The sequence below is a fragment of the Ranitomeya imitator genome, chromosome 4 (assembly GCF_032444005.1).
Source record: "Ranitomeya imitator isolate aRanImi1 chromosome 4, aRanImi1.pri, whole genome shotgun sequence".
NCBI lineage: Eukaryota > Metazoa > Chordata > Amphibia > Anura > Dendrobatidae > Ranitomeya > Ranitomeya imitator.
Genome location: NC_091285.1, coordinates 233,056,269 through 233,083,064, shown reverse-complemented (window position 1 = coordinate 233,083,064; position 26,796 = coordinate 233,056,269). Strand labels below are relative to the sequence as shown.

Genomic DNA, 26,796 nt, shown 5'->3' with positions numbered 1-26,796 from the left:
CTGCTATCTACAAAAAAAAATCCTGAAGGAGAATGTCCGTTCACCTGTTCATGACCTCAAGCTTAAGTGCACTTGGGTTATGCAGTAGGACAAGGATCCAAAACACACCAGCAAGACCACCTCTGTATGGCTTAAGAAACACAAAATTGAGACTTTGGAGTAGCCCAGTCAAGTTTTTACCTTAATCGGATTCTGCAAAGATGAGTGGGCCAAAATTTCTCCAGAGCATTATAAAAGACTCACTACTGGTTATCGCAAATACTTGATTGCAGTTGTTGCTGCTAAGGGTTGCCGAACCAGTTATTAGGTTTAGGGGCAATCACTTTTTCACTCAGGTCCCGGTAGGTTTAGATTTATTTTTCCCTTAATAATAAAGACCTTCATTTAAAAACTGCATTTTGTGTTTACTTGTGTTGGCTTTGTCTTAAGGTACCTTCACACTGAGCAACTTTAGAATGATAGCGATCCGTGACGTTGCAGCGTCCTGGATAGCGATATCGTTGTGTTTGACACGCAGCAGCGATCAGGATCCTGCTGTGACATCGCTGGTCGGAGCTAGAAGGCCAGAACTTTATTTTGCCGCTGGATCACCTGCTGACATCCCTGAATCGGCGTGTATGACGCCGATTCAGCGATGTGTTCACTTGTAACCCAGGGACTTCGGCATCGTTGGTCGCTGGAGAGCTGTCTGTGTGACAGCTCTCCAGCGACCACACAACGACTAAACAGCAACGCTGCAGCGATCGGCATCGTTGTCTAGATCGATGCAGCGTCGCTTAATGTGACGGTACCTTAATATTTAAATTTGTTTAGTGATCTGAAACATTTAGGTGTAACAACCTTGCAAAAATAATAGGAAATCAGGAAGGGGCAGCACTTTGTGTGTGTGTGTGTATGTATATATACCTTAAGTCCAGATTTAATCACATAAATACAGGTGTGTGTGTGTGTGTATATACTATTCTGAAATTTTGCAGCTAATAACTAGTGCAGAGTGGGAGAGCTTTCAAAAAAGGGAGGAAAATATCACTGTCCAATTGTGCACCTTACTTCAGCAGTGTCTTTGGTTCTGATTCACAGAGGAGGTGATAATCTCTGTAGAGGTCTACTCCACTCAATGAATGAATGTGTCACGATTGGACTGGCGAGTAAACTGGGACCAGGGGCACCTTTCCTGGCCCTAGCTCTAGGGGGCGCCCTAACTCGCCCTGTTCCCCGGGATACCTCAGATAGCGAGGATGCCGGGGCCTCCGCCCTCGCCCTGTCTCCTGACTGCCGCCCTGCGTCTGTCCCCCTCCCCCCACCCGGGGAAGAGAGGCGCTACCATGTACAACAGTACACCAACCCGACAAACAGGGGAACAAAGACAAGGGTAAAAAGAAAACTCCTCACGCAAAATATGCTCTCACAAATAACAGAGGTATCCACCAGGGTGTGAAGGACGGGGAGGGTAAATAAAGCAGGTAAGGATGAGGAATTTTCCAAGTGTACAAACCATACAACTGTCGCACAATAAATTCCTCCAGCTCTCCAAACACCAGCTCCTCACTACTCCAGGTCTATCAAGCAAGTGCTATCTCAGACAAGGATCTGACCAGAAGGCCTAGCTTTTATAGGAGAGAGGAGTGGCTAACCGAGCACAGCTGAAAGCAGGAATTTCCACATGGCCTATTAACCCCTGTCCTGCTGAAAGAAAACAAAACACTTTTAATACACAGGAGAAGTGCTTCTTCTCAGCGATGAAGCAGAAGCCATCAGACGCCGTGGTCTTCTGGTACTGCTCTGTCGCGGTAACTCTGTGACAGTACCCCCCTTCTATGAGGGACCTCCGGAACCTCAGGACCTGGTTTATCTGGGTGGGCCGCATTAAAGGCCTGAACCAGTCTGGTCGCATGAACGTCGGAAGCTGGAACCCACATCCTCTCCTCAGGACGGTACCCCTTCCAATGTACCATGTATTGAAGACCTTGGCTGTCTTGAACTCCAGATTACCATCGACAATGACAGGAGAAGGTGGCAGTGGTGAAGATCCTGCAGATGCCACGTACTTCTTGAGAAGAGAACGGTGAAACACATTGTGGATTTTAAACGTAGGTGGCAGAGCAAGGCGGAATGCTACCGGATTGACGACGGCTAGGATCTTATAGGGACCAATAAACCTGGGACCCAATTTCCAAGATGGAATCTTTAGCTTAATGTTCCTTGATGACAGCCACACCAAGTCACCAACACTCAGGTCCGGACCCACCAAACGTCTCCGATCAGCCACACTCTCTTATATTTGGAGCCCATCTTTTGCAAATTATTAATCACCCCCTACCAAATCGTAGAAATAGAAGAAGAGAACCGTTCCTCCTCCGGTAAACCAGAAATGCGATCACCATTGAACGAACTAAACTGAGGATGAAACCCATATGCCCCAAAAAATGGGGACTTACCAGTTGATTCCTGACAGCGATTATTAACTGCAAATTCAGCCAACGGTAAGTAGGTCACCCAGTCCTCCTGATTCTCAGATACAAAGCATCTAAGATATGTCTCTAAATTCTGATTAACCCGTTTAGTCAAATGGATCCCCAAATGGGTGCAAAACGCCCTCCAAAATTTGGAGATAAACTGCACCCCCGAACAGAAACAATATCCGTAGGAATTCCATGCAGTCTTATTATTTCCCTGACGAAGATTTGCGCCAGAGTTTTGGCATTAGGCAAAGCTGACAAAGCAATAAAATGAGACATTTTACTGAACCTGTCCACTACCACCAGAATTACAGCGTTCCCTCCAGACACAGGTAGATCCGTAATAAAATTGATCGACAAATGATTATAAGGTCTGCTGGGAATCTCCAAAGGTAGGAGAGCCCCTGACGAACGAGTATGTGAAGTCTTAGAACGCGCACAGATATTGCAGGCGGTGACATACTTCTGAACATCCTTAAAAGCACCTGGCCACCAAAAACGCTGAGTAAGTAGATCCGCGGTAGCCTTAATCCCTGGATGTCCAGCCAGCACCGTATCATGATGTTCACTCAGGATTCTAAGACGGAGATTGACTGGTACAAATAGTTTACCAAGAGGACAGGTAGCAGGGGCATCCCCCTGAGCGTCCGCTACCTCTCTTTCAAGATTGGAGCATATGGACGCCATTGCTACCCCTTTTTGTAGAATAGGTACTGGTTTGCACTTATCGCCTCCCCCAGGAAAGCAACGGGACAAAGCATCTGCCTTAACATTTTTGCTTCCCGGCCTAAAAGTAACAAAAAAGTTAAATCTGGTAAAGAACAAAGCCCATCTTGCCTGACGAGGTGTAAGACATTTTGCCAACTTCAAGTAAACCAGATTCTTATGGTCAGTGATCACCGTCACAGGGTGAACCGCTCCTTCCAAAAAATGATGCCACTCTTCAAATGCCCATTTGATAGCTAAGAGTTCCCTATTACCAATATCATAGTTTCTCTCAGCAGGCGACAGTTTTTTAGAGAAGTAAGCGCATGGTTGCCATTTACCAGGAGACACACCTTGCGATAATACAGCCCTCACTCCCACCTCGGATTCATCCACCTCCACAATGAATGACTGAGTGACATCAGGCTGAATAAGAATCGGCGCAGAAGCAAAACACCCTTTCAAAGTGTCAAATGCCTCCCTGGCAGGACTGGACCACTTGGAGAAGCCGTCCCTTTTTTAGTCATATCAGTGAGTGGTTTAGCTACTACTGAAAAGTTCTTTATGAATTTACGGTAGTAATTGGCAAAACCCAAAAACCTTTGTAAGGCCTTCAAATCCTCAGGACGATCCCATTCCAATACCGGCCGGATTTTCACCGGATCCATGCAAAAACCGGTGGCAGATATTACATATCCAAGGAAAGGGATCTCCTCCACCGAGAACATGCACTTTTCAGGTTTGACATACAATTTATTGTCACAAAGTATCTGTAGGACTTGTCTGACATGTTGCTGGTGTGACTCAAGGTCAGGTGAGTACACGAGAATGTCATCCAGGTAGATAACAACAAACCTGCCTACAAGGTGACTAAAGATGTCATTAATAAAGTGCTGGAAGACGGCGGGCGCGTTCGTCAACCCAAAAGGCATCACTAGATTCTCGTAGTGTCCTTCTGGTGTATTGAACGCAGTCTTCCACTCATCACCCTCCTTAATGCGAATGAGATTGTACGCCCACCCTGAGGTCCATTTTAGAGAACCATTTTGCCCCAACAATTTGATTAAAAGGTCAGGTATAAGAGGTAGCGGATACGGATCACGGACCGTGATAGCATTAAGTTCACGGAAATCCAGGCAAGGACGTAACCCGCCATCCTTCTTCTTTACGAAAAAGAACCCTGCAGCAAGGGGTGAAGAGGAAGGTCGGATATGGCCCTTAGCCAGACTTTCTGTAATATAGTCCTTCATGGCCTGCCTTTCTGGACCTGAGATGTTATAGAGTCTGCTCTTGTGCAGCTTGGCACCAGGAACCAGATTGATGGCACAATCATAAGGACGATGTGGGGGAAGCTCTTGGCTCCCCTGCTCAGAAAACACATCCACGAAGTCTGACAGGTAATGGGGCACAGACTGGGTATCCACCCTTGCCAACCGGGTACCAAAACAGTGTCCTTGACAGTATGTACTCCATTTTACCACTTCCTGTGTCTGCCAATCAATTACTGGATTGTGCAGAGCCAGCCAAGGAAGTCCCAGTTCCACAGGTGAGGGCAGGCCCTCAAGCACATAACATTTTAACACCTCAGAGTGTATGGCCCCTACCTGTAGCCGTAAGTCATGGACTACCTGCGTGAAGTGCCCCTGTCTTAGAGAACCGGAATCAATAGCTATTATGGGTATAGGTCTGGACAGGGTTTGTAAGACAAGGCCTTGGTCCCGAACGAACCCTGTGTCGGCCAAATTAAACCCCGCCCCACTGTCCAAGAAGGTGGACACGTCAACCTTATTTTCACCCACATATAACATAGCTGGAAGGAAAAAACGAGTAGTTCCCACAGAGGTTATGAGTACACCTGAGTTGCCTACCTCCCCGCAACCCGGGCTCTCTAGTTTTCCGGCGGTTGTTTAAACAAGTGACGGGTAGGACATGTGCTCACAAAATGACCTATCTTGCCACAACAAAAGCACACTCCCCCGTTACGTCGAATTAAAGCAAGTTTGCTAGGTTGGGACGTTGCACCCACTTGCATGGGTTCCACAGTAGAATCAGTACTGGTCATGCTCAAACTTGGACCTCCTGCCCCCAGAGGTGTCTCCCTATGCCTCTGGCGAAGACGGCGATCAACCCGGATCGCCAGAGACATGGCCGCCTCAAGGGAATCCAGAGTCTCATAGAGAGCTAAAGCATGCCTTATCCTTACGGAAAGACCCTCGCAGAACTGACTACGGAGGGCCGGGTCATTCCATCTAGTGTCAGTGGCCCACCGCCGGAACTCGGAGCAATATTCCTCCGCCTGACGGTCTCCTTGCTGAAGTTGGCGCAGAGACGACTCAGCCAAGGAGACACGATCAGGGTCATCATACACTAAGCCCAAGGCCTGGAAGAAGCCCTCTACTGACTGAAGTGACTGAGTCAGATGGAAGAGAAAATGCCCATGCTTGTGGGTCCCCCTGTAGGAGCGAGATAACAATCCCCACCCGTTGCTCCTCCGTACCCGAGGATACTGGACGCAGCCGGAAATAAAGTTTGCAGGCCTCCCGGAACACAACAAACTTGTCCCACCCTCCGGAGAACCTGTCTGGCAGCGCGACCTTGGGCTCCACAATGGTTTTTGGTTGGAAAGTGAGATCCCCACACCAGATGTAACAGAGTGCTGTGAAACCACCGTGCGTAAATCCGCCACCTCCAGACTGAGCTGCTGCAACTGCCCTGTCAGCGCTGTAATAGGATCCATAACGGATCAGAAAAATGCTTTTGGGTCTGAAATAATGTCACGATTGGACTGGCGAGTAAACTGGGACCAAGGACACCTTTCCTGGCCCTAGCTCTACGGGGCGCCCTAACTCGCCCTGCTCCTCGGGATACCTCAGATGGCGAGAATGCCGGGGCCTCTGCCCTCGCCCTGTCTCCTGACTGCCGCACTGCGTCTGTCCAACTCCCCCACCCGGGGAAGAGAGGCGCTACCGTGTACAACAGTACACCAACCCGACAAACAGCGGAACAAAGACAAGTATAAAAAGAAAACTCCACTCACACAAAATATGCGGAATTTTCCAAGCGTACAAACCATACAACTGTCGCACAATAAATTCCTCCAGCTCTCCAAACACCAGCTCCTCACTACTCCAGGTCTATCAAGCAAGTGCTATCTCATACAAGGATCTGACCAGAAGGCCTAGCTTTTATAGGAGAGAGGAGTGGCTAACCGAGCACAGCTGAAAGCAGGAATTTCCACATGGCCTATTAACCCCTTTCCTGCTGAAAGAAAACAAAACACTTTTAATACACATGAGAAGTGCTTCTTCTCAGCGATGAAGCAGAAGCCATCAGACGCCATGGTCTTCTGGTACTGCTCTGTCGCGGTAACTCCGTGACAGAATGTCTGTCTTGCAGGAACTGCAGCCTCCATTCATCCTCCTACTGAAGTTCTGCTACTCCTAACATATACAGTACATAATACACTCATACATTTTCCTACTTTGCATTTACACAATATACCTGCCGATTTCTGAGGCCCGGATCTCTGTAATAAATGCTTTATTACCTATAAAGTGCCGCCCCCTCCTCCCTGCCGCCACAGGTACATGCCCTCCTTGGCCTAGTTATAAATACGGCCCTGCTGATGGTGCAGATTGATGTATCTTTGACTTTGTAATTTGAAACCACATTCAACCTACTAAGACCTTTGTGTTCTGAAAAATATTGCAACCAGGGGTTATTTTAGCTTGAGGGACTTCTGTACTTCTATTGTAAATTCTGGAAAAAAATGGAGAGGAAGGGTGAGATACGGTAATTAGGGTGATATGAAACATTTTAATGGAAAACAAAAGCTACGCCTGCTCTGCTAAAACTAACTAAAATGACACTCGCAGTACCAGTGCGTGATCAAGTGTCTTGACTGTGTAATGAACTTGCACTGATTAGAAATTGAGATGTGTATAGCTAAAATTATGTAAATGGAATGTTTGGTTAGGGAATTGCTTAATATTTTTATCCGTGGCATGAATATTTGCCCTTTAGGAACATGCTAAGTTGCTGTGAAAGTCAGATGTGCCATATAAAGCTTCATATTTGTTGATGTTTGCTTAATTACAGAGGTAGATGAATCTTCATCACTAATCAGCTGAGACACAAGACTGCTGCAAGCTCGCTCACAGCAGAATTGTGCAAATTCTCTGATGAAAACTATACAGTGATTCATTCTTGCATCGTTTCTATTTCACATCATTAAAGTCATCCCAGAAGGAGACACTGTGGGACAGATAGATTGAGAAATTATAATTAAGTGGCGTTGATCTTGATATCTTAAATCTACTATAACATTTTCTACTTATAACATGTAAAAAGTAAGCTGTGTTTACTGTTGACATCTAACGAGGTCTCCGCTTGTAACTGACATTGGTTATACATACTGCTATATAGTAAGCAAAAATAAAAAATGGAACATTTTGTATTGTATTGTTATGACTCTATCTTCTAGTTTTAGTTTTTTTAAACAAATTTCTGTTAAAAGTCAGATGTTGCTTGGCAAGCTGCTTGTTGGTTTTCGTAATATCAGTTTCATTGCTTAGTACTTTGAGTGCCCAAGGGTGTACTGTTGGGACCAGATGTGTTTGATTGACTCATTTAATACCTTAAGGCTCCTGAAACACTCGCCCTGAGTATGAGAATGAATATTTTGAATTTAATATCATGTGTATAATAACCAAGCTGCAATCTGTAATATAGAATTAATGACCCATTAGGCGCCACATCCCATTTTCAGCATGATGTTTTATGCTGGTGGAAGTCAAAGGTTTAGTTATGAGTTCTAAGTTCTTTGTTTTTCATCATAGAGAGTAGAATAGTTCATGAGAGATACAGATTCTCTGCATATTTTTTTCCACATGGAACAGCGTTTTTAAAATACAGTTTGCGAAATTAGTATTGAACCTGTCACCAATTTTGTAAGTAAACATATTTCTAAAGGTGCTATTGACATGAAATTGTCACCAGATATCAGTAACAACCCACCCAATCCACTTCCTACAAAAGCCTTTGTTGGTGATTTTGACAGCTTTAAAACGCCTCCTATATGGAGAAACCAGTCGTATGCATTTGTTAGGTGTGATTTTGGCCTCTAGAGGTTTCCGTGGGCTCCTTATATGAACTCTGAGCTTTAGTTCCTTTCCTTCCATGAATTTTCTATTGGATTCAGGTCAGGTGATTGGCTGGGCTATTCTAGCAGCTTAATTTTCTTTCTCTGAAACCAATTGAGAGTTTTTGGGATCATTGTTTTGCTGAAATGTCCACCTTCATTTCTTTCATCATGATCCTGGTAGATGGCAGCAGATTTTTATCAAGAATGTCTCGGTACATTTGTGCATTCATCTTTCCTTCCATGATATGGAGTTTGCCAGTGCAGTATGCTGAAGAATCACCCCACACCATGATATTCCCACCTTAAAACTTCACTGTCGGTATGGTGTTTTGGGGTGATTTTGCAGTGCATTTTGGCCTCCAAATATGGTCGATATTATGACATCCAAAGAGTTCAATTTTGGTTTGCACAAAGTAGTAAAAATGCCTTAAAACATTCTCTCTCATTATTCTGGCATTTGGCAAATTATTAATAAATATGGTCATCCTAGTTAACCTAAAACAGGAAAGGTTTATTCTGATTTCTTGTCAGATATTGAGAAAAACATGCATATGTGTCTTTTTATATAGTGTACAGTATGTAAACTTCTGGTTTCAACTGTAGATATAATCTTATAGCTGGTGGTAAGGAGCCCATGACCTTTGTTGTTTAAGAGGCAGACAATTCAAAGTCCACCTCTGCATCATCATGTACTTAGTGCTGATATTATTATTATTATTTATTATTATAGTGCCATTTATTCCATGGTGCTTTACATGTGAGGAGGGGTATACATAATAAAAACAAGTACAATAATCTTAAACAATACAAGTCATAACTGGTACAGGAGGAGAGAGGACCCTGACCGCGAAGGCTGATATCCAAGAGTATGAAATAATAATGACATATAGGCTGCTTAATCATGCTTTCCCAGCAACAAACAGAATATTGATATACTACACAGGATAAAAATAAATGGGTGCTACAAAAATTAAAATTTGATGACTGCAGTCTATCAAGACAATGTTTTTCAAAGTTTGAGCTTAGCTAGTGGTCACATATTCAAAAATGACTGATCTGATAAGTGATAGGCTATGTTCACACGTTCCTGATTTCCCTCCTATTTTTTCAGGACTAAAAACCGCAGCTCTTGGCAGAAAACGCAGGTCCTTTTTTTGGTGCTTTTTTGGTGCGTTTTTTGGTGCGTTTTTTGATGCGTTTTTTGATGCAGTTTTCTATGCAGAGTCTGTGTGTTTTCTAGGAAGTTTTTTAGGGTTAAAAAGGCTGAAAATACCCTAACCCTACCCCTAACCCTACCCCTAATCCTACCCCTACCCCTAACCCTACCCCTAACCCTACCCCTAACCCTACCCCTAACCCTAACCCTATTCTAACCTTAGTGGAAAAAAAAAATTCTTAATTTTTTTATTGTCCCTACCTATGGGGGTGACAAAGGGGGGGGGGTCATTTACTATTTTTTTTATTTTGATCACTGAGATAGATTATATCTCAGTGATCAAAATGCACTTTGGAACGAATCTGCCGGCCGGCAGATTCGGCGGGCGCACTGCGCATGCGCCCGCCATTTTGCAAGATGGCGGCGCCCAGGGAGAAGACGGCCGGACGGACACCGGGAGGCCGGGTAAGTATAAGGGGGGGAGATGAGGGCACGGGGGGGGCGTTGGAGCACGGGGGGGTGGCATCAGAGCATGGGGGGGTGGGATTGGGGCACGGGGGGGCAGCCACACTGCAGCGGTTCTGCACCACAAACCGCAGAAAACCCGCAGATATTTTTTTCATCTGCGGGTTTTACTGCGGGTTTGACCTCACAATGGAGGTCTATGGGTGCAGAACCCCTGCAGTTCCGCAAAAAGAAGTGACATGGTACTTCTTTTTTACCGCGGCTATACAGTGCAGCTTTTTTCGCGATTTTCCGCAATGTGGGCACAGCAGTTCCTGTTTTCCATAGGGTACATTGTAATGTACCCTGCATGGAAAACATCTGCGGACCCGCAGCGGGAAAATCGCGGCGATTCCGCATGAAAAAAAGGATGGTGTGAACATGGCCATAGACCTGAACACACTTATAAAAGCAATGTCATACCTCTTTTCTACTAGATTCCGGACTCTCTACGTTGCGGGAGAACGGTGTGATGTAGAAACATTAGAATGGTCCAAGAGGATTTTCAAGGTTCCTGTACTCGATCATTGGTGGCAAACTGGTAAGTACTTTTAACAATTTGTTGGCCTAGCAAAAGTGTTCCACCATGTTGAACATATCACTATTGAGTCAAGATCCAAACACTAACTTAACATGATTATGTTGTTGCAAAAATAGTATAATGTCCCTGAGAAAACTCTCCTGAAACTCATGTATCCATACTAAGAACTACCCGTGCCCATAAATATTACTCTGATGTCTGCATTGATCATGTCATTTACACTGATCTGGCACAGCATCACTTTTAAAATTAAAAAAAAAACACAATACAATACGCTGCTCTGTTCAACCTCAAAGAAACAACCAAGTGATATATTCTGCTATCACTTTAGCTCTCTATATTTAAGTACATTGAGAGGTTCTCGCATCCATATGAAATATTAGTAGCACTTTTTTTTCTGCACATATCAGTCCTGTGTTACTATTTTTGGTTTTATAACGTATGTCATAGCCTAATGGCGAAATTACTGTGAAATTCAGTTAGTTTTTTTATTAACACAATGTGGGTGCAGAATGGATAACCTAATCTCAGCACTTTCAGTAATGCTCTCTTTATTCAGATTTGGATTGAGAATTACCTTAGTTACATATTCCCCAAACAAAATCCAGATCATCAGCTTAAATGTAAATCTTCATCTGCGGTCTAATCTCCTTACTGGAGACAGCGGTCGTACGCATACTATTATTGTTTATGTAGAAAGTCATATTGAGGTAAATTGGATTTAAAATGTTAAAATTGTTAATCTTCAACTCAATGAACCAAACTTCTGATTGATATCCAGAATACAAAAGAGGTTGTCATTTTCAAGTCTACAGTCTCTGTGTTTTGTAAACTCAGCAGTTTCTGTATTGTGGGAAAATTTCACCCATATTTGATTAGGTTAGTGCATGATCCAGAATAATAATATACATTTGTGTTAAAGCAAATGATATCCTTCTTTAGATTTGATTTCTGTCTTCATTTTTTAAGTCTTTTTTTTTTTTGCTTACTGTACTACAGAGGTTTAGCTCGGAGATTTTGGACCCCAGTGCAAATTCTGTAACAATCTGCTCAATCCAGTATGTTCCATTTATAATACCAACAATGTCTTCTTAAATAGTAGAAAAAACCTAAGGCCAAGGTGTAACATCAACCACTGCAACCCTTATGATACGGTGTGACGTTGAGATACCAAATGTGCACCATACTGATCCTCATGCTAGTGGTCCCTGGCTATCCCTGACTCAGCATTACTCCTGAAGGTGGAGATGCCTGAGCCTTGTTCCTTCATATGCTCCTAAGTAGCACTAGTCTGTGCAGTGTGTGGAGAAATACAAAACAAGATACAGGGCAGAAACGGAAGCACAATCACAACACTCTCTCAATGAAATACACAGAGGAATATAAAGTGTGCAGCCCAAGAGGCAACAAAGTAACATAAAGATACCTAGGGAAAAAGGAAAAGGTTAACTAAACACCATTCGCAACAACTTATGAAATAACCACTAATAACCAGGACGTGTCCAACTCTCCAGACCAGGATAGAGAACTATTGTTGGCATTACTTGAACAGTGGAGCCAGCTTAAATAGGGAAAGAGCAAACATGACTCGTTCTCCCGCAGCCTGTGACCACATCCAATCAACAAGCTAAGTCCAGCAAAGATTTAACTCCTTCTAACTTGCCTAGGATCTGCAGCTCTAGAAGTCAATGCCCGAGTTACATTGTGCTGACCATAGCTGTCTATGGATTCATGAGGAGTGTCTGAATCTGATGCCACCATGACATTTGGAGATGTTTGAGAAAATCTCCTTGTGACACTTTTATAGATATGACACTTTTCCTCTTTTCAACTAACGTTTGGAATGGAAAGCACAGAGTTCTCCTGTGCTTTGCATTCAGTCACTCCTGCTTGAGAACAGGATAACTGTCATTGGATTATTTGGAAACAGTTTTGGCAGATGTACTGTACGTTGGCTCAGATGGATATTATTGCTACTAGAAATACTAGAAATGGGATGATCGATTTGCTGGACTCAGTCAAGTCAGTAGTAACTGAAAGGGAGGCTCGTAAATGTCTCAACTTCCGGGATCCCTGGCATGGCGTTTGTGTTGCCAGGGCTTGCGCAACCTCATCTGTACGACATACCACAATGAAGATGTTGTGTCAGCCATGGCTAATCAAAAATCAAAAGCCACACTGCAAATCCCGAAATATAAGAAACTTGGAAGCCTCCTGTTCAGCAGCCAGAGACTACTGACCTGGCCAATAGATCGGAGTCCAGTGAGTCAATCTACCCATCTCTACTTGTTACTATAAACATGAGCAATATTGAGCAATTGTGAATTTAATATCTATATCAGCTAAAAGATCTACTCGTGTAAGGCCTTTATTCCCGTTTCCACTGTTAAAATTGGGCCAATTTTTGTAAACAATTTTGATGTTTTTTGGTTATTATTTATTTTGCGTTTTTTTCAAAACTGATAAGTGGACAGAGAACAGTGAATAGTAAATATTTATTTGGACAAGATCAGGAATTACCTTGGAGTAATATTTTGTGTGATTTGTATCTTTACACAATTATAGTTTTTCATGTTTACGTCAGATTCCACTTCCATCTTTTGCATTTTTGAGATACTGTTCAAAGCACAGTACAATTGGATTTTGGTTTGCTTAGCTACACTGAAACTCTGTATTTATACATTGAGGACTTGTTTCTGAAAATGGAAATAGATACAATCAGAAGTAACCAAAAATAACTGAAATTCAAAGAGGCATACAGTTGTGTGAAAAGGTGTTTGCCCCCTTCCTGATTTCTTATTCTTTTGTATGTTTTTCACACTTAAATGTTTCCGATCACCAAACAAATTTAAATATTAGACAAAGATAACACAAGTAAACCCAAAATAGAGTTTTTAAGTGAAGGTCTTCATTATTAAGGGAAAATAAATCTGAACCTACAGGGCCCTGTGTGAAAAATTGATTGCCCCTTAAACCTGGTTACCTCCTAATAACTGGTTGGACCACCTTTAACAGCAACAACTGCAATTGTTTGCAATAACTGGAAATGAGTCTTTTGCAATGCTCTGGAGGAATTTTGGCCCACTCATCTTTGCAGAATTGTTGTAATTCAGCTACATTGGAAGGTTTCTGAGCATCAAGCACCTTTTTAGCGTCTCAATTGGGTTAAGGTCAGGACTTTGATTAGGCCATTCCAAAGTCTCAATTTTGTTTTTCTTAAGCCATCCAAGGGTGGACTTGCTGGTGTGTTTTGGATCATTGTCCTGCTGCATAACCCAAGTGCACTTCAGCTTGAGGTTACGAACAGATGGCCGGACATTCTCCTTCAGGATTGTTTGTTAGACAGCAGAATTCATGGTTCCATTTACCACAGCAAGTCTTCTACGTCCTGAAGCAGCAAAACAACCCTAGACCATGACACTACCACCACCATATTTTACTGTTGTTATGATGTTCCTTTTATGAAATGCTGTGTTACTTCTATGCAAGATGTAATGGGCCAAACACCTTTCAAAAAGTTCAACTTTTGTCTCATCGGTCCACAGAGTATTCTCCCAAAAGTCTTGGGGATGATCAAGATGTTTTCTGGCAAAACTGAGACGAGCTTTTGCTCTTATTGCTCAGCAGTGGTTTTTGTCTTGGAGCTCTGCTATGTAGGCCACTTTTGCCCAGTCTCTTTTTTATTGTCATGACCACTGACCTTAACTGTACCTAGTGAGGACTGCAGCTCCGTGGATGTTTTTGTGGGGTCTTTTGTGACCTCTTGGATGAGTCCTCACTGCTCTTGTAGGGTAATTTTAGTCAGCCAGCCACTCCTGGGAAGGTTCACCACTGTTAAATGTTTTTGATATTTGTGGAGAATGTCTCTCACTATGGTTTGCTGGAGTCCCAAAGCTTGAGAAATGGCTGCATAACCTTTACCAGACTGATAGATATCAATTACTTTGTTTGTTTCGATGATGTCTAATAATAATAATAATAATGTCTAGCTTTTAAGGATATTTTGGGCTACTTTACTTTGTCAGGTAAGTCATGACCTGTTTAATAAATATTTACTTTGTCAGGTAAGTCATTTTTAAGTGATTTCTTGATTGAGAACAGATGTTGCAGTAATAAGGCCTGTGTGTGGCTAGGGAATTTGAACTCGGCTTTCCAAAGATGTGATAAACCACAGTTAATTTTCGTTTTAAGGGGTGGGGGGGGCAATTACTTTTTCACCCGGGGCCCTGTAGGTTTGGATTTCTTTTTCCCTTAATCAAGACTTTCATATAAAAACTGCATTTTGTGTTTACTTGTTTTATCTTTGTCTAATATGTGAATTTGTTTGGTGATCTGTAAAGGTACCTTCACACTAAACGACGCTGCAGCGATCCAGACAACGATCCGGATCGCTGCAGCGTCGCTGTTTGGTCGCTGGAGAGCTGTCACACAGACAGCTCTCCAGCGACCAATGATGCCGGTAACCAGGGTAAACATCGGGTTACTAAGCGCAGGGCCGCGCTTAGTAACCCGATGTTTACCCTGGTTACCATCCTAAAAGTAAATAAAACAAACGCTTCATACTTACCTTCCGCTGTCTGTCCCCGGCGCTGTGCTTCTCTGTACTGGCTGTGAGCACAGCGGCCGGAAAGCAGAGCGGCTCTGCTTTCCGGCCGCTGTGTAAACAGTGAGTGCAGGAAAGCAGAGCGCCGGGGACAGACAGTGGAAGGTAAGTATGAAGCGTTTGTTTTTTTTACTTTTAGGATGGTAACCAGGGTAAACATCGGGTTACTAAGCGCGGCCCTGCGCTTAGTAACCCGATGTTTACCCTGGTTACCAGCGAAGACATCGCTGAATCGGCGTCACACACGCCGATTCAGCGATGTCAGCGGGAGAGCCAGCGACCAAATAAAGTTCTGGCCTTCTAGCCCCGACCAACGACATCACAGCAGGATTCTGATCGCTGCTGTGTGTCAAACTGAACGATATCGCTAGCCAGGACGCTGCAACGTCACGGATCGCTAGCGATATCGTTTAGTGTGAAGGTGCCTTAACATTTAAGTGTGACAAACATGCAAAAGAAAAGGAAATCAGGAAGGGGTCATCCACTTTTTCACATAACTGTATCTGAATTCCCACTCCATCATGCCCCACTGGGGTATACAAAGGAACATACCCATAAACACTATGCACATACACACATGCATATTATCAATAGGCCCACATATAAAATATGCACATGTATACACATATTGCAATTGAATATATACATTAAGCAAAAATAAAAGAGCTTAGGTCTCTTGTATATGAACCGGTTAGGGTTTTTATATCAAAAAACAGTGTAAAGTTTATTGTCCATCATAAACTTTACAGCTCGAAAACAAAAACAGCTTTTCTCCAGTACAAATTAATAACATAAACCGTCCTTTCTTCAGGCGTAATCAAACAAAGTAATGGTAGCAGCCTCACCAATATCTGTTTCCAGACAGTATTAGCTCATGCAATTTAAACATGTTTATCCATCAAACACACCTCTGTTCAACTCCACCCTGCTGAGCTAACCCAGATGCTGTTATTAGGCCTGTAAACCCCTTGCTAGTTTTTGGGAACAACCTTTTCCACCCAGACTCTTTTGCATGGTCTTAAATTGTTTGGTTGCCATATCTTAGTTCTGAAAAAAATGGGAGGTTGTATAGAGCCATAATACAACAGTGTTCACAAGCCCTAATTCTGTATTCCATCTTATTCCCAGGATAATGTGATGCTTATATGTGAGTGTTCTAGTGACATGTCTTTTTCTAGAAACAGGATCCCCTATATCCGCAACATGTACTGGTCTAGGAAATTCATTGGCACCTCCGCCAGGACAAGCCGGAAAGCCTGTCCCAGGGTACAATGGTAAGTCAATACAGTCTACTTCACTTGCTTCAACCACAATGACATTTTATATTGCTCTCAATAGATTTTCCTTGCTTTAGCAGCCACAATTACTCAGATTTTATAAAAAGATAAAGCTCCTGGCTCTGGAGAGCTTTAGCAAAAATGGCAGGATTAGAGAGGCCTGACTGGAGTATAGATAGTATAAACGGACAAGTGGCTATATGCATGAATAAAATGCATACTGACAATTCCAAAAATTAGTCTCTTTAGGACTTTTCTAAACTGCTAAGTAAAAGAATCCTAGCCTCTACATTTTCATAGACTGCTATGTTTAGGGAAAAAATGCACAATTTTCATCAGTGCCAGCCTGAGTTACGCATCTTTCACACATCTGACATTCGCAGTCCAAATACGGACAGCAATGTCCAGACCAACCACAGGTCTTCCTACCTGAAGTCATCAGCTCTGTATGTATCTATAAAGCTATTGAGTTTTAGTCACAAAATCCACAGTCGGTCTATACATCAATGTACGTACTCATACCATGAATGTTGGACAGTGGGAAAAAAAATGTATCCAGCACTCATTCCAAGGTTCGATAAAAACTTACCATTTATTAAATTCATCACAAAATGCAAAATCAATGGAACAAAAATGTAAAAAAAATACACTTGTGTAGACCGTTAACACGTTTGAAATACGTATCAGTCTAAACAAGTGTATTTTATTACACTTTTGTAGTGTTGATTTGTAATGAATTTCATGAAAGGTAATTTTTTTTTAACCTTAGGATGGGAGCTGGATACATCTTTTCTACATTCTTTGGGATCGGATGTTTGCTTCACTCCAGGAATCACTAGTTCATAGAAGGGTTAGCTGCAATTGCATTTTTTTCCCTATGTATACAACGGAAAAGTATGAATTTTACGTCTTATCTGACTTTTTTAGGGAAAAAAAAAATGAAGATTTTGCCAGCAATGTAAAAACTAACTCTAGCGACATTTCTAGTAAAATAAAGTTTGTCTCGCATATCAAAGTGACCATCTATAAAATGAAAACACCACCTAATTCCTTTGTAGTGTTATATTACTTGCAAGAAAACCTGTCTGCAGCCCATTTGTCTCCGAAACACCATCCCTAGCTTTCTGAATCACTTCTGTGCTTTATAAAGGTGTACTTCTTAGTAAAAAAAAAAATTGTATTTTGTAAAAAAAAAAAAAAAAAAAAAAAGGACTTTAGTCGCTACAAGTGCAGTATGTTAAGTAGCTTTTCATGGTTGAAAAGGGGATGAAAATGCTTGGGAGGATGAAATGATCTCGCCGCACATTAATTCTGCCCAGTCTGACTTAATTGACATCCATGAGTAGAGTTTGGGAGAGAAGTGAAAAATCTGGAGAGCAAAGAAAGCGCAAATATAGTCTTAACTGTTTAAAAACACGGGGTACATAGGGGAGAGGTATGCTTACCTTTTTTTGTTGGAACAAAGCAACATGTAAAGAGCATAAATCCACTTCTGCAGGGCACGGATCCAGAGACCGAGGATAATGGTGAAACCGGGTGATATTCTTCAAAGCTTTATTTCAAACAGGTTATATACTTAACGCATTTCGAGGTCACACAGGATAGCTTCCTTAGGACAAAACATTGCCATAAGGTTTGGGATTTTATCAATCAAACCAGATTGGGAAGAGAGCTGAACCTTCAAGGTCATATTTTGAAATGGGTTGTCCCTGATAAAACAACCCCTTTAAGCCCATAATAGTTGTATAAGATTTCCCAAATAAGCCTAAGAGAATCGGCCTTGACAAAGTGTGAGTACATACTGCAAGATTGCTCTTACTGAGTGTATTGGGGGACGGGATTAACGTAGTCAGGCATGATTTTTCGCTTAAACACAGTCTATACGGTTTATTAAAGTGTCATAAACTGGGTTGTGCACAGTTCACATTTACATTTCATAACACAACAAGCACCAACTGGTGATATTAACTTGCAACTTTATCTTAAATACTTCATTTATGGCTTTGTCTCACAGACACTAAACATGCTGGACCTCTCACTTCGCCCAGTTACCATGGGTGTCTGTATGCTGTACACTTCACCAATGTCCCAAGTCACATACAGCGCATATGACACTGGGTCGAGGTCTCAAAATACGCCGAACCTCACTCCGTTCAGTCACCGTGGGAGACCACACAGTTCATGGAACATTACAAGCACCAACAGTCTGTATAGGTACCTGACGGGCGCTCCTGCTCCACCTGCTGACTCCTTGTCAGTCCACTCCTCCGGGAAAGCTGCCTTACAGGGATCACCAACTTGCCTGGGTGGCATTTCTTAGTCAGTCCAGACTCACCGAAGGACGGTAGCTTCCCCAACATAGACCATCCAGAAACAGAGTCCTACTGTGCGCTATTCAGGGATCCGGTCCTACTCCCAGAACCTCTCAACACACCAGCATGACCTCTTCAGGACTCCTACTCCCAGGACATCCAACACATAAACCGCAAATGTGACCTGTCCAGGTGCTATTCAGGACCTCGTCCGACACCCCAGGCATATCACCTGTCCAGGTACTATTCAGGACCTCGTCCAACACCCCAGGCATATAAGCTGTCCAGGTGCTATTCAGGACGTCAGTCAAATACCCCAGGCCACTAGCAAGTTCAAAGCCCCACCATGTGCTCTTCAGGACTCCTACTCCCAGGAAATCCAACACATCCGCATGTGCTCTTCAGGATTCCTACTCCCAGGAAATCCAACACATACTTCCAAGACCTTCACCACTCAGGTCCAAACACTGGAACCACACAGGAACATGTGACCCACACCCTAGTCACATTATATACCATTAACCACTCCCCTGGGTGGGAGTGTGGATGTTTGGCTAGTTTGTCCCGACCATCTAACATAACTAGCCTAGTAAGTCTCCCATTATAAACATACAAACTCTTGAGGGACTACAGGTCCCAGAACAACAACATTGCATCAGACTTACCACGCAGACTCCCTCTGCGACACATATTAGTCATTCACAACACAGCCAGTCACTCTTTCACCACTATTATAACAACAAATACGCGTCCATGCATATCCCAAGGAGCACACACAGCGCCCCCTAGCTGCCACAGGGGTCACTGCATCACAATACAAAGCGGCAATAGGCATAACTTCTTTGCATGCTGTTACCATACTTTACTAATATAGCCCATACTACATACAGTCATGGTCGAAAGTGTTGGCACCCTTGAAATTGTTCCAGAAAATGAAGTATTTCTCCCAGAAAATGATTGCACGTTTATTTCTTTTGTATGTATTGGCTCAACACAAAAATAAGGAGGAAAAAAAAATGCAAATTGAACATAATTTCATGCAAAACCTCCAAAAATGAGCCTAACAAAATTGTTGCCGCCGTCAACTTAATATTTGGTTGCACACCCTTTGGAATAAATAGCTGCAGTCAGTCTCTTCCTATAACCATTAACAAGCTTCTTGCACCTCTCAGCTGGAATTTTGGACCACTCTTTTGCAAACTGCTCCTGGTTTCTCATATTTGGAGGCTGCCTTCTCCCAATAGCAACTTAAAGATCTCTCCACAGGTTTTGAATGGGATTTTGATCCGGACTCATTGCTGGCCACTTCAGAACTCTACCATCAGCCATGATTGTACATTCTGTTACCCTACTAATAAAAAGGCAGATCAGATAGTTTGAGTGTCCCAGCTTTTTTTTTCTTTGTTTCATGGCTGTATCACTCCAACATTGTGTAACCTATGGAGCACCATCGTGCCCATTAACAAATGGTGAGTACAGTTCCGTGTGAACTTTTCTGTAGGGCTAATTGGTTGGACTTGGAACATAAAAGGCACTGATTCTTCTCTTCACAAAAGAATTTTTGTGTATAACACAAAGCATTAAGTACTGTAAACCATAAGCCTCTTCATCTCTCAAGACTTTGTTAGGCCCATTGATTACAAACATCTACTATAATGCCTCTGTGCTCCAATAAAACATATTATTATTTATTTATATAGCGTCATTAATTCCATGGTGCTGTACATGAGAAAAGGAGTTACAGATAACGTTTACAGTAAACAAATTTACAACGACAGACTGGTGCAGAGGGGAAAGGACCCTGTCCTTACGGACTTACATTCTACGGGATAATGGGGAGGAGACAGAAGGTTGGGGGAGCGGCAGCTCTGGCGGTTGTGATGCGGCAGCTCCAGCGGTTGGTGATGCAGCAGCTCCGGCGGTTGGTGAGGCGGTAGAATGGTTATTGCAGGCTGTAGGCTTACCTGAAGAGATGGGTTTTCAGGTTCCACCTGAAGGATCCAAGGGTGGTGGATAACTGGACGTGTTGAGGTGTGGAATTCCAGAGGATGGGGGATATTCGGGAGAAATCTTGGAGGCGGTTGTGTGAGGAATGAATAAGGAGGATCGAAGATTACGTGAGGGAAGATATTGAAAATATATAGAAAATAGAGATGAGTGAATTGGATCAATGCATATGGAATGTGTCTGAATCCAGCAAATTGAAACAATTTGCGATTTGCTTCACACAAATTGTCTAAAATGTCTGCCAACATTTTACACATTTCAGAAGCATGCAACAGCTAGAGAAGGATCACATGTCCTCAGGATGACTTCTCCATAATTATTTTCAGTCATCACATCTTATTCAGTCATCACATCTGACAGTCAGTCAGGAGGAACTACCCTAATATTTATAAAAGCAGAAGCAGGAAATGCAGCAGCCATGTTGTGGTGAATCTGTATAGTTCGAGGACGCCACAACTTTGTAATAAAGATAGGGATAGAAAGTCATAAAACACTGAAGAAACTGTATGACTGTATTCACACATTGCCCTAGCATTGCATTTTTTGCTGCAATTGTGGCAAAAACAGTACCAAGAATACAAATGATTGCAAAGCAGCCACAATATGTGAAGGCAACCTAAAGACAGTGTGTGACAGCACATCGGTGTGTAAGAAAAAGAGAATTGTGTCATAAGCATTTTTAACGCAATTAGAGGCTTTGGCGTACTTTCGATTCACCGATTTGCTCTGAATTGAAATCCCTCAAAAAATTATGAAAAGATTCATTTATATCTAATACAAATGAGTTCTCCTAATGACACGACCACTTTTAAATACCAATTTTATTTTGTAACTTAAAGGGAACCTGTCACCCCGTTTTTTGAGATTGAGCTATAAATACTGTTAAATAGGGCCTGCGCTGTGTGTTCCTATAGTGTATGTAGTGTACCCCGATTCCCCATGTATGCTGAGAAATAACTTACCAAAGTCGCCGTTTTCGCCTGTCAATCAGGCTGGTCAGGTCGGGAGGGCGTGGTGACATCGGTGGTTCTTCCTCAGCTTTACGTTGGTGGCGTAGTGGCGTAGTGGTGAACAAGCAGCGCGCGATCTGCGCTGTAATCCCTTGCATCGGTGGGGGCGGCCATCTTCCTGGGGCCGCGCGTGCGCAGATCGAGTGCTCTGCTCTGCTGGCGCTGCTTGTTCACCACTACGCCACCAACGTAAAGCTGAGGAAGAACCACCGATGTCACCACGCCCTCCCGACCTGACCAGCCTGATTGACAGGCGAAAACGGCGACTTTGGTAAGTTATTTCTCAGCATACATGGGGAATCGGGGTACACTACATACACTATAGGAACACACAGCGCAGGCCCTATTTAACAGTATTTATAGCTCAATCTCAAAAAACGGGGTGACAGGTTCCCTTTAACATAAGCACCTTGTGCCCCTGCAGCTGTATGGCACGAGCCGGCTCTATTAATAAGTATCTTTGATCAGAAATTACCCTCCTCTACACCATTCGCTATCACTACCATTAGTTTTGGCTTTCACAAAGGTCTTTTTTTGTTTAATAAAGGGCTTTTGGGGAAACTTGGTTTCAAAAGTATAAAGAGCATGAAAGTAGAATCTGCCTTTTGCCATTTATACTTGCTGTATTAGAACAGCGGTGAGACGTGTCAGAATCTTTTATCCATAAACACTTCTGTCTTTCATGCAGTATTTCTTCCTGGGGAAGCTTTGGAAAGTGTTGAGCACATACAGAAGGTGCTGTTCACAGCTTTAAAGTTCTTTGATATGCAGAACATCTATTATCTGCACGGAGATAATCTCAAAGCTGTGAATCACACATGTAAAGTGTGAAAGTGAACTGTAATGTCAAGGCTCCTGAAATGTAAGTTATATTATTTTAGATAAGACAAGACCTAAATCTTTGCTACTGTCAATACAAGACAGAGGGAAAAGAATTCTGTGAGGAGATGAAGTTATAATGAACTGCTCTGCGTCTGGCCAGAAATGGACAGTACTCTTTTCTAATTATTTAATTATTCATATGGGCCTGGTCTTGACATGACAGTAGTACCAGATGATGTGTTCCCCAAATTGGTCTAATAGGTATGTGAGGAGAAATGGAAAACGGCACATGGGCAGTGAAAATGTTCCATACTCCTTAAAGTCTTCCAAACATTTTATGATTGCATAATTATCTAATATAGTTATGTAAAAAGTCGTTGCCCCTTTCCTGATTTCCTATTATTTTACATGTTTGTCAAACTTAAATGTTTCTGATCACCAAAAAAATTTAAATATTAGACAAAGAAAACACAAGTAATCACAAAATGCAGTTTTTAAATGAACGCCGTTATTATTAAAAGAAAAAAATGATACAAACTACAGGGCTCTATGTGAAAAAGTGATTCCCCCCTAAACCTAATAACTGGTTGGGCCATCCTTAGTAGCAACAACTGCAATCAAGCATTGGCGATAACTGGCAATGAGTCTTTTACAACACTCAGGAGGAATTTTGGCCCACTCATCTGTGCAGAATTGTTGAAATTCAGCCACAATGGAGCATTTCTGAGCAGGAACCGCATTTTTAACCCCTTTCTGCCATCAGACGTACTATTCCGTCCATGTGGGGTGGGCTTTACTTCCCAAGGACGGAATAGTACGTCATGCCCTTTAATGCGACACTGCGACTTAAGTCGCAGCAATCGCATTAAAATTCCGACGCCATCTTACCTGCAGGAAGATGGTGTCGGCATCCTAGGGCCTGTCGCCGGCTCCCCGGCCTCCCGATCGCTGTGATTGGCTGCTCAATTCTGAGCAGCCAATCGCAGCCTTTCTCATTGTTTCAGCCAATCAATTTGGCTGAAACAGTGAGGTCCCAGCCTAGGATCGAGTACCGATGTACTCGATCCTAGGCCAGTGCCTGGCAATGCCAGGCATAGGCCCAAACCCCCCCAGGATTGGCGCGATCGAGATCGATCGATCGCGCCAATCGCAGGGCACAGCGGCGGTGTTACCGCTCTGTGCCCTGCCTGTCCCTGCGCGCTCTGCAGCCCCGGGCCATGGCTCCGGAGCATTCAACGCTGATTGGCGCGATCGACGATCACATCGATCGCGCCAATCGCAGGACACAGCGGCGGTGTTACCGCCGCTGTTACCGCCGCTGTGTCCTGCCTACCTGCGCGCTCTGCAGCACCTTGTTCCCTGCCTCTGTATCGGCATCCCTCTACTCTGATTGGCGCGATCGATGTGATCGTCGATCGCGCCAATCACAGGGCACAGCAGCGGTGTGACCGCGCTGTGCCCTGATGGTGACCTGCCGGTGACCTGCCGGTCACCTGCCTGTCACCTGCTGGTGACCTGCCTATGATCGGAGCTGTGAGCTCCGATCATAGGCTGGTGCATAGCAACACCAGCGTCACCAGGGCCTTCTTTGATTGGTGGGATCGATGTGATCATCGATCCCACCAATCACAGGTCACAGCAGCGGTGTGACCGCTCTGTGACCTGTCTCACCTGCCCCTGACCTGTGTAACTGCTCTGAAGGAATCCTCACACTTGGTGAGGATTCCTTCAGAGCGGTCACGCTGCGAGATCCCACCCTGTGCTGAGACTTGTGGTGCCACAGTAGCCTGTGACGCCACAATTCTTGCTAAAGAAAGAAGAGAGAAGAAAGAAGAGAGACTACAAACCGTAAGTGTTGATACCCCGATCCCGGCCCGATCTCTATTCATCCCCCCTTCTCCCATCCCCCCTACTCCCATCCCCCCTCCTTGCGCCGTATCCGTGCCCAAATTTAGCAGCCGCCGAGCGTTGATTGGTGACGCAGTTCACCTATCAACACTCGTGCTCGCTTTTTTTTCACCCCCTTAGCGCCGCCGAGCGTTGATTGGTGACGCAGTTCACCTATCAACACTCGTGCTCACTTTTTTTTCCCCATCCCCGTGCGCTCCCCCAGCCGCCGCGTCTAATCCGTGCCTTTTCTTTTTTTTTTTCCCCATCCCCTTGCGCTCCCCCAGCCGCCGCGTTTAATTTGTGCCTTCCCTTTTCTTTTTTTTTTTTCCCATCTCCGTGCGCTCCCCCAGCCTCTGCGTCTAATCCGTGCCTTTTCTCTTTTTCCCCCATTCCCTTGCGCTCCCCCAGCCGCCGCGTGTAATCTGTGCCTTCCCTTTTCTTTTTTTTTTTCCCCATCCCCGTGCGCTCCCCCAGCCGCTGCGTCTAATCCGTGCCTTTTCTTTTTTTTTTTCCCCATCCCCTTGCGCTCCCCCAGCCGCCGCGTTTAATTTGTGCCTTCCCTTTTCTTTTTTTTTTCCCCATCTCCGTGCGCTCCCCCAGCCGCTGCGTCTAATCCGTGCCTTTTCTTTTTTTCCCCCATCCCCTTGCGCTCCCCCAGCCGCCGCGTGTAATCTGTGCCTTCCCTTTTCTTTTTTTTTTTTTCCCCATCCCCGTGCGCTCCCCCAGCCGCTGCGTCTAATCCGTGCCTTTTCTTTTTTTTTCCCCCATCCCCTTGCGCTCCCCCAGCCGCCGCGTTTAATTTGTGCCTTCCCTTTTCTTTTTTTTTCCCCATCTCCGTGCGCTCCCCCAGCCGCTGCGTCTAATCCGTGCCTTTTCTTTTTTTCCCCATCCCCTTGCGCTCCCCCAGCCGCCGCGTGTAATCTGTGCCTTCCCTTTACTTTTTTTTTTTTTTCCCCCATCCCCTTGCGCTCCCCCTGCCGCCGCGTCTAATCTGTGCCTTCCCTTTTCACATCCCCGTTCGCACACCCAGCAGCCGCCGAACTCTGATAAGTGAACCGTGTCACTTATCAGAGCTCTCGTGCCTGGCGTTTTTTCCACATCCCCGTTCGTACACCCAGCAGGCGCCAAAATTTGATAAGTGACGCGGTTCACTTATCAGAGCTAGGGCCTGCTGTTTTAGACTTTTCCTTTCACAGGTATTTTTTTCTCCCCTTTGCTTTTTTTTCCTTTAGCTTTTTCTTTTTAGAATAGTTTGCACCAAACACTATCCCCCCACACGTACACATAGTTCCCAATAAAGTACACAAAAGCACCATACTGACAAAAAAATGTCCCGTTCGTCCCGTTCGTCCCAACAGCGCTATTCAGCGGAGGAGGCATATGCTTTCCTTGCCTCCGACACTGATAGCGAGGGAGAGGATCCCACTTTTCTTTATTTTTCTGATTCTTCCTCATCCTCTTCCTCATCCTCTTCCCCCTCCTCATCTTCCTCCTCCGGCCCTGCGGAACCGCCACGCAGACGCCGCAGGACAGAAGAAGTGCCCATCATTCATGAAGATGAAGATGAGGCAGGGCCCACTCCTGAAGATGAACCAGCGCGCCCCTCTTCGGACCCCGTATGGACCTCGCGCCCCGAAAATTACGAGCCACTGATTCCTGATTTTGTGGCAGAATCAGGAATCAGGTTTGACACCACCGGCCTCACAGAAATAGACTTTTTCAAAGTCTTTTTCTCTGAGGATTTTGTTAACCTCATGGTGGAGCAAACTAATTTGTACGCTCGTCAATTTTTGGAGCAAAACACCGGTTCATCATATTCCAACTGGTCTCCTGTAGACGCAGTTGAGATGATGCAGTTTTGGGGCCAGATGCTTCATATGGGGCTCTTGAAGAAGCCAGAAGTTCGGCAATATTGGAGTGTTGATATTTTATTCAACACTCCAGTGTTCCGAATGGTCATGGTCCGAACGCGTTTTGAGGCCATCCACAAGTTCCTGCATTATTCCGATAATGCACAGTGTCCCGCACGAGATGACCCCAACTTTGACCGTCTGTTCAAAGTTCGGCCTGTCATCGAACACTTCAACAAAAAGTTCGGTGAAGTGTACGTGCCCAAAAGGAATATCTGCGTGGATGAGTCCTTGGTTCATTTTAAGGGGCGGCTCGGATTCCGTCAATACCTGCCCAGCAAGAGGGCCAGGTATGGAATCAAACTCTACAAGCTGTGTGCGAGTACCTCAGGGTACACCTACAGCTTTAGAGTCTACGAGGGGAAGGACAGCAGGATTGAACCGCCTGAGTGTCCCCCTGTCCTGGGAGTGAGTGGGAAAATAGTGTGGGATTTGGTGCACCCACTGCTGGATAAAG

General features: G+C 44.1%; 1 protein-coding gene across 3 annotated transcripts in view; it reads left to right on the top strand.

The window, feature by feature from the left end:
* The window catches only part of ACSS3 (acyl-CoA synthetase short chain family member 3), a 298,198-nt gene that overhangs the window by 248,812 nt on the left and 22,590 nt on the right, over positions 1-26,796 (top strand). For all 3 annotated transcript variants that reach the window (XM_069764424.1, XM_069764422.1, XM_069764423.1), the window contains exons 10-11: positions 10,405-10,508; positions 16,290-16,385. In XM_069764424.1, coding sequence (XP_069620525.1) covers positions 10,405-10,508; positions 16,290-16,385 — 200 coding nt within the window. The remainder of the gene's footprint in view (positions 1-10,404; positions 10,509-16,289; positions 16,386-26,796) is intronic.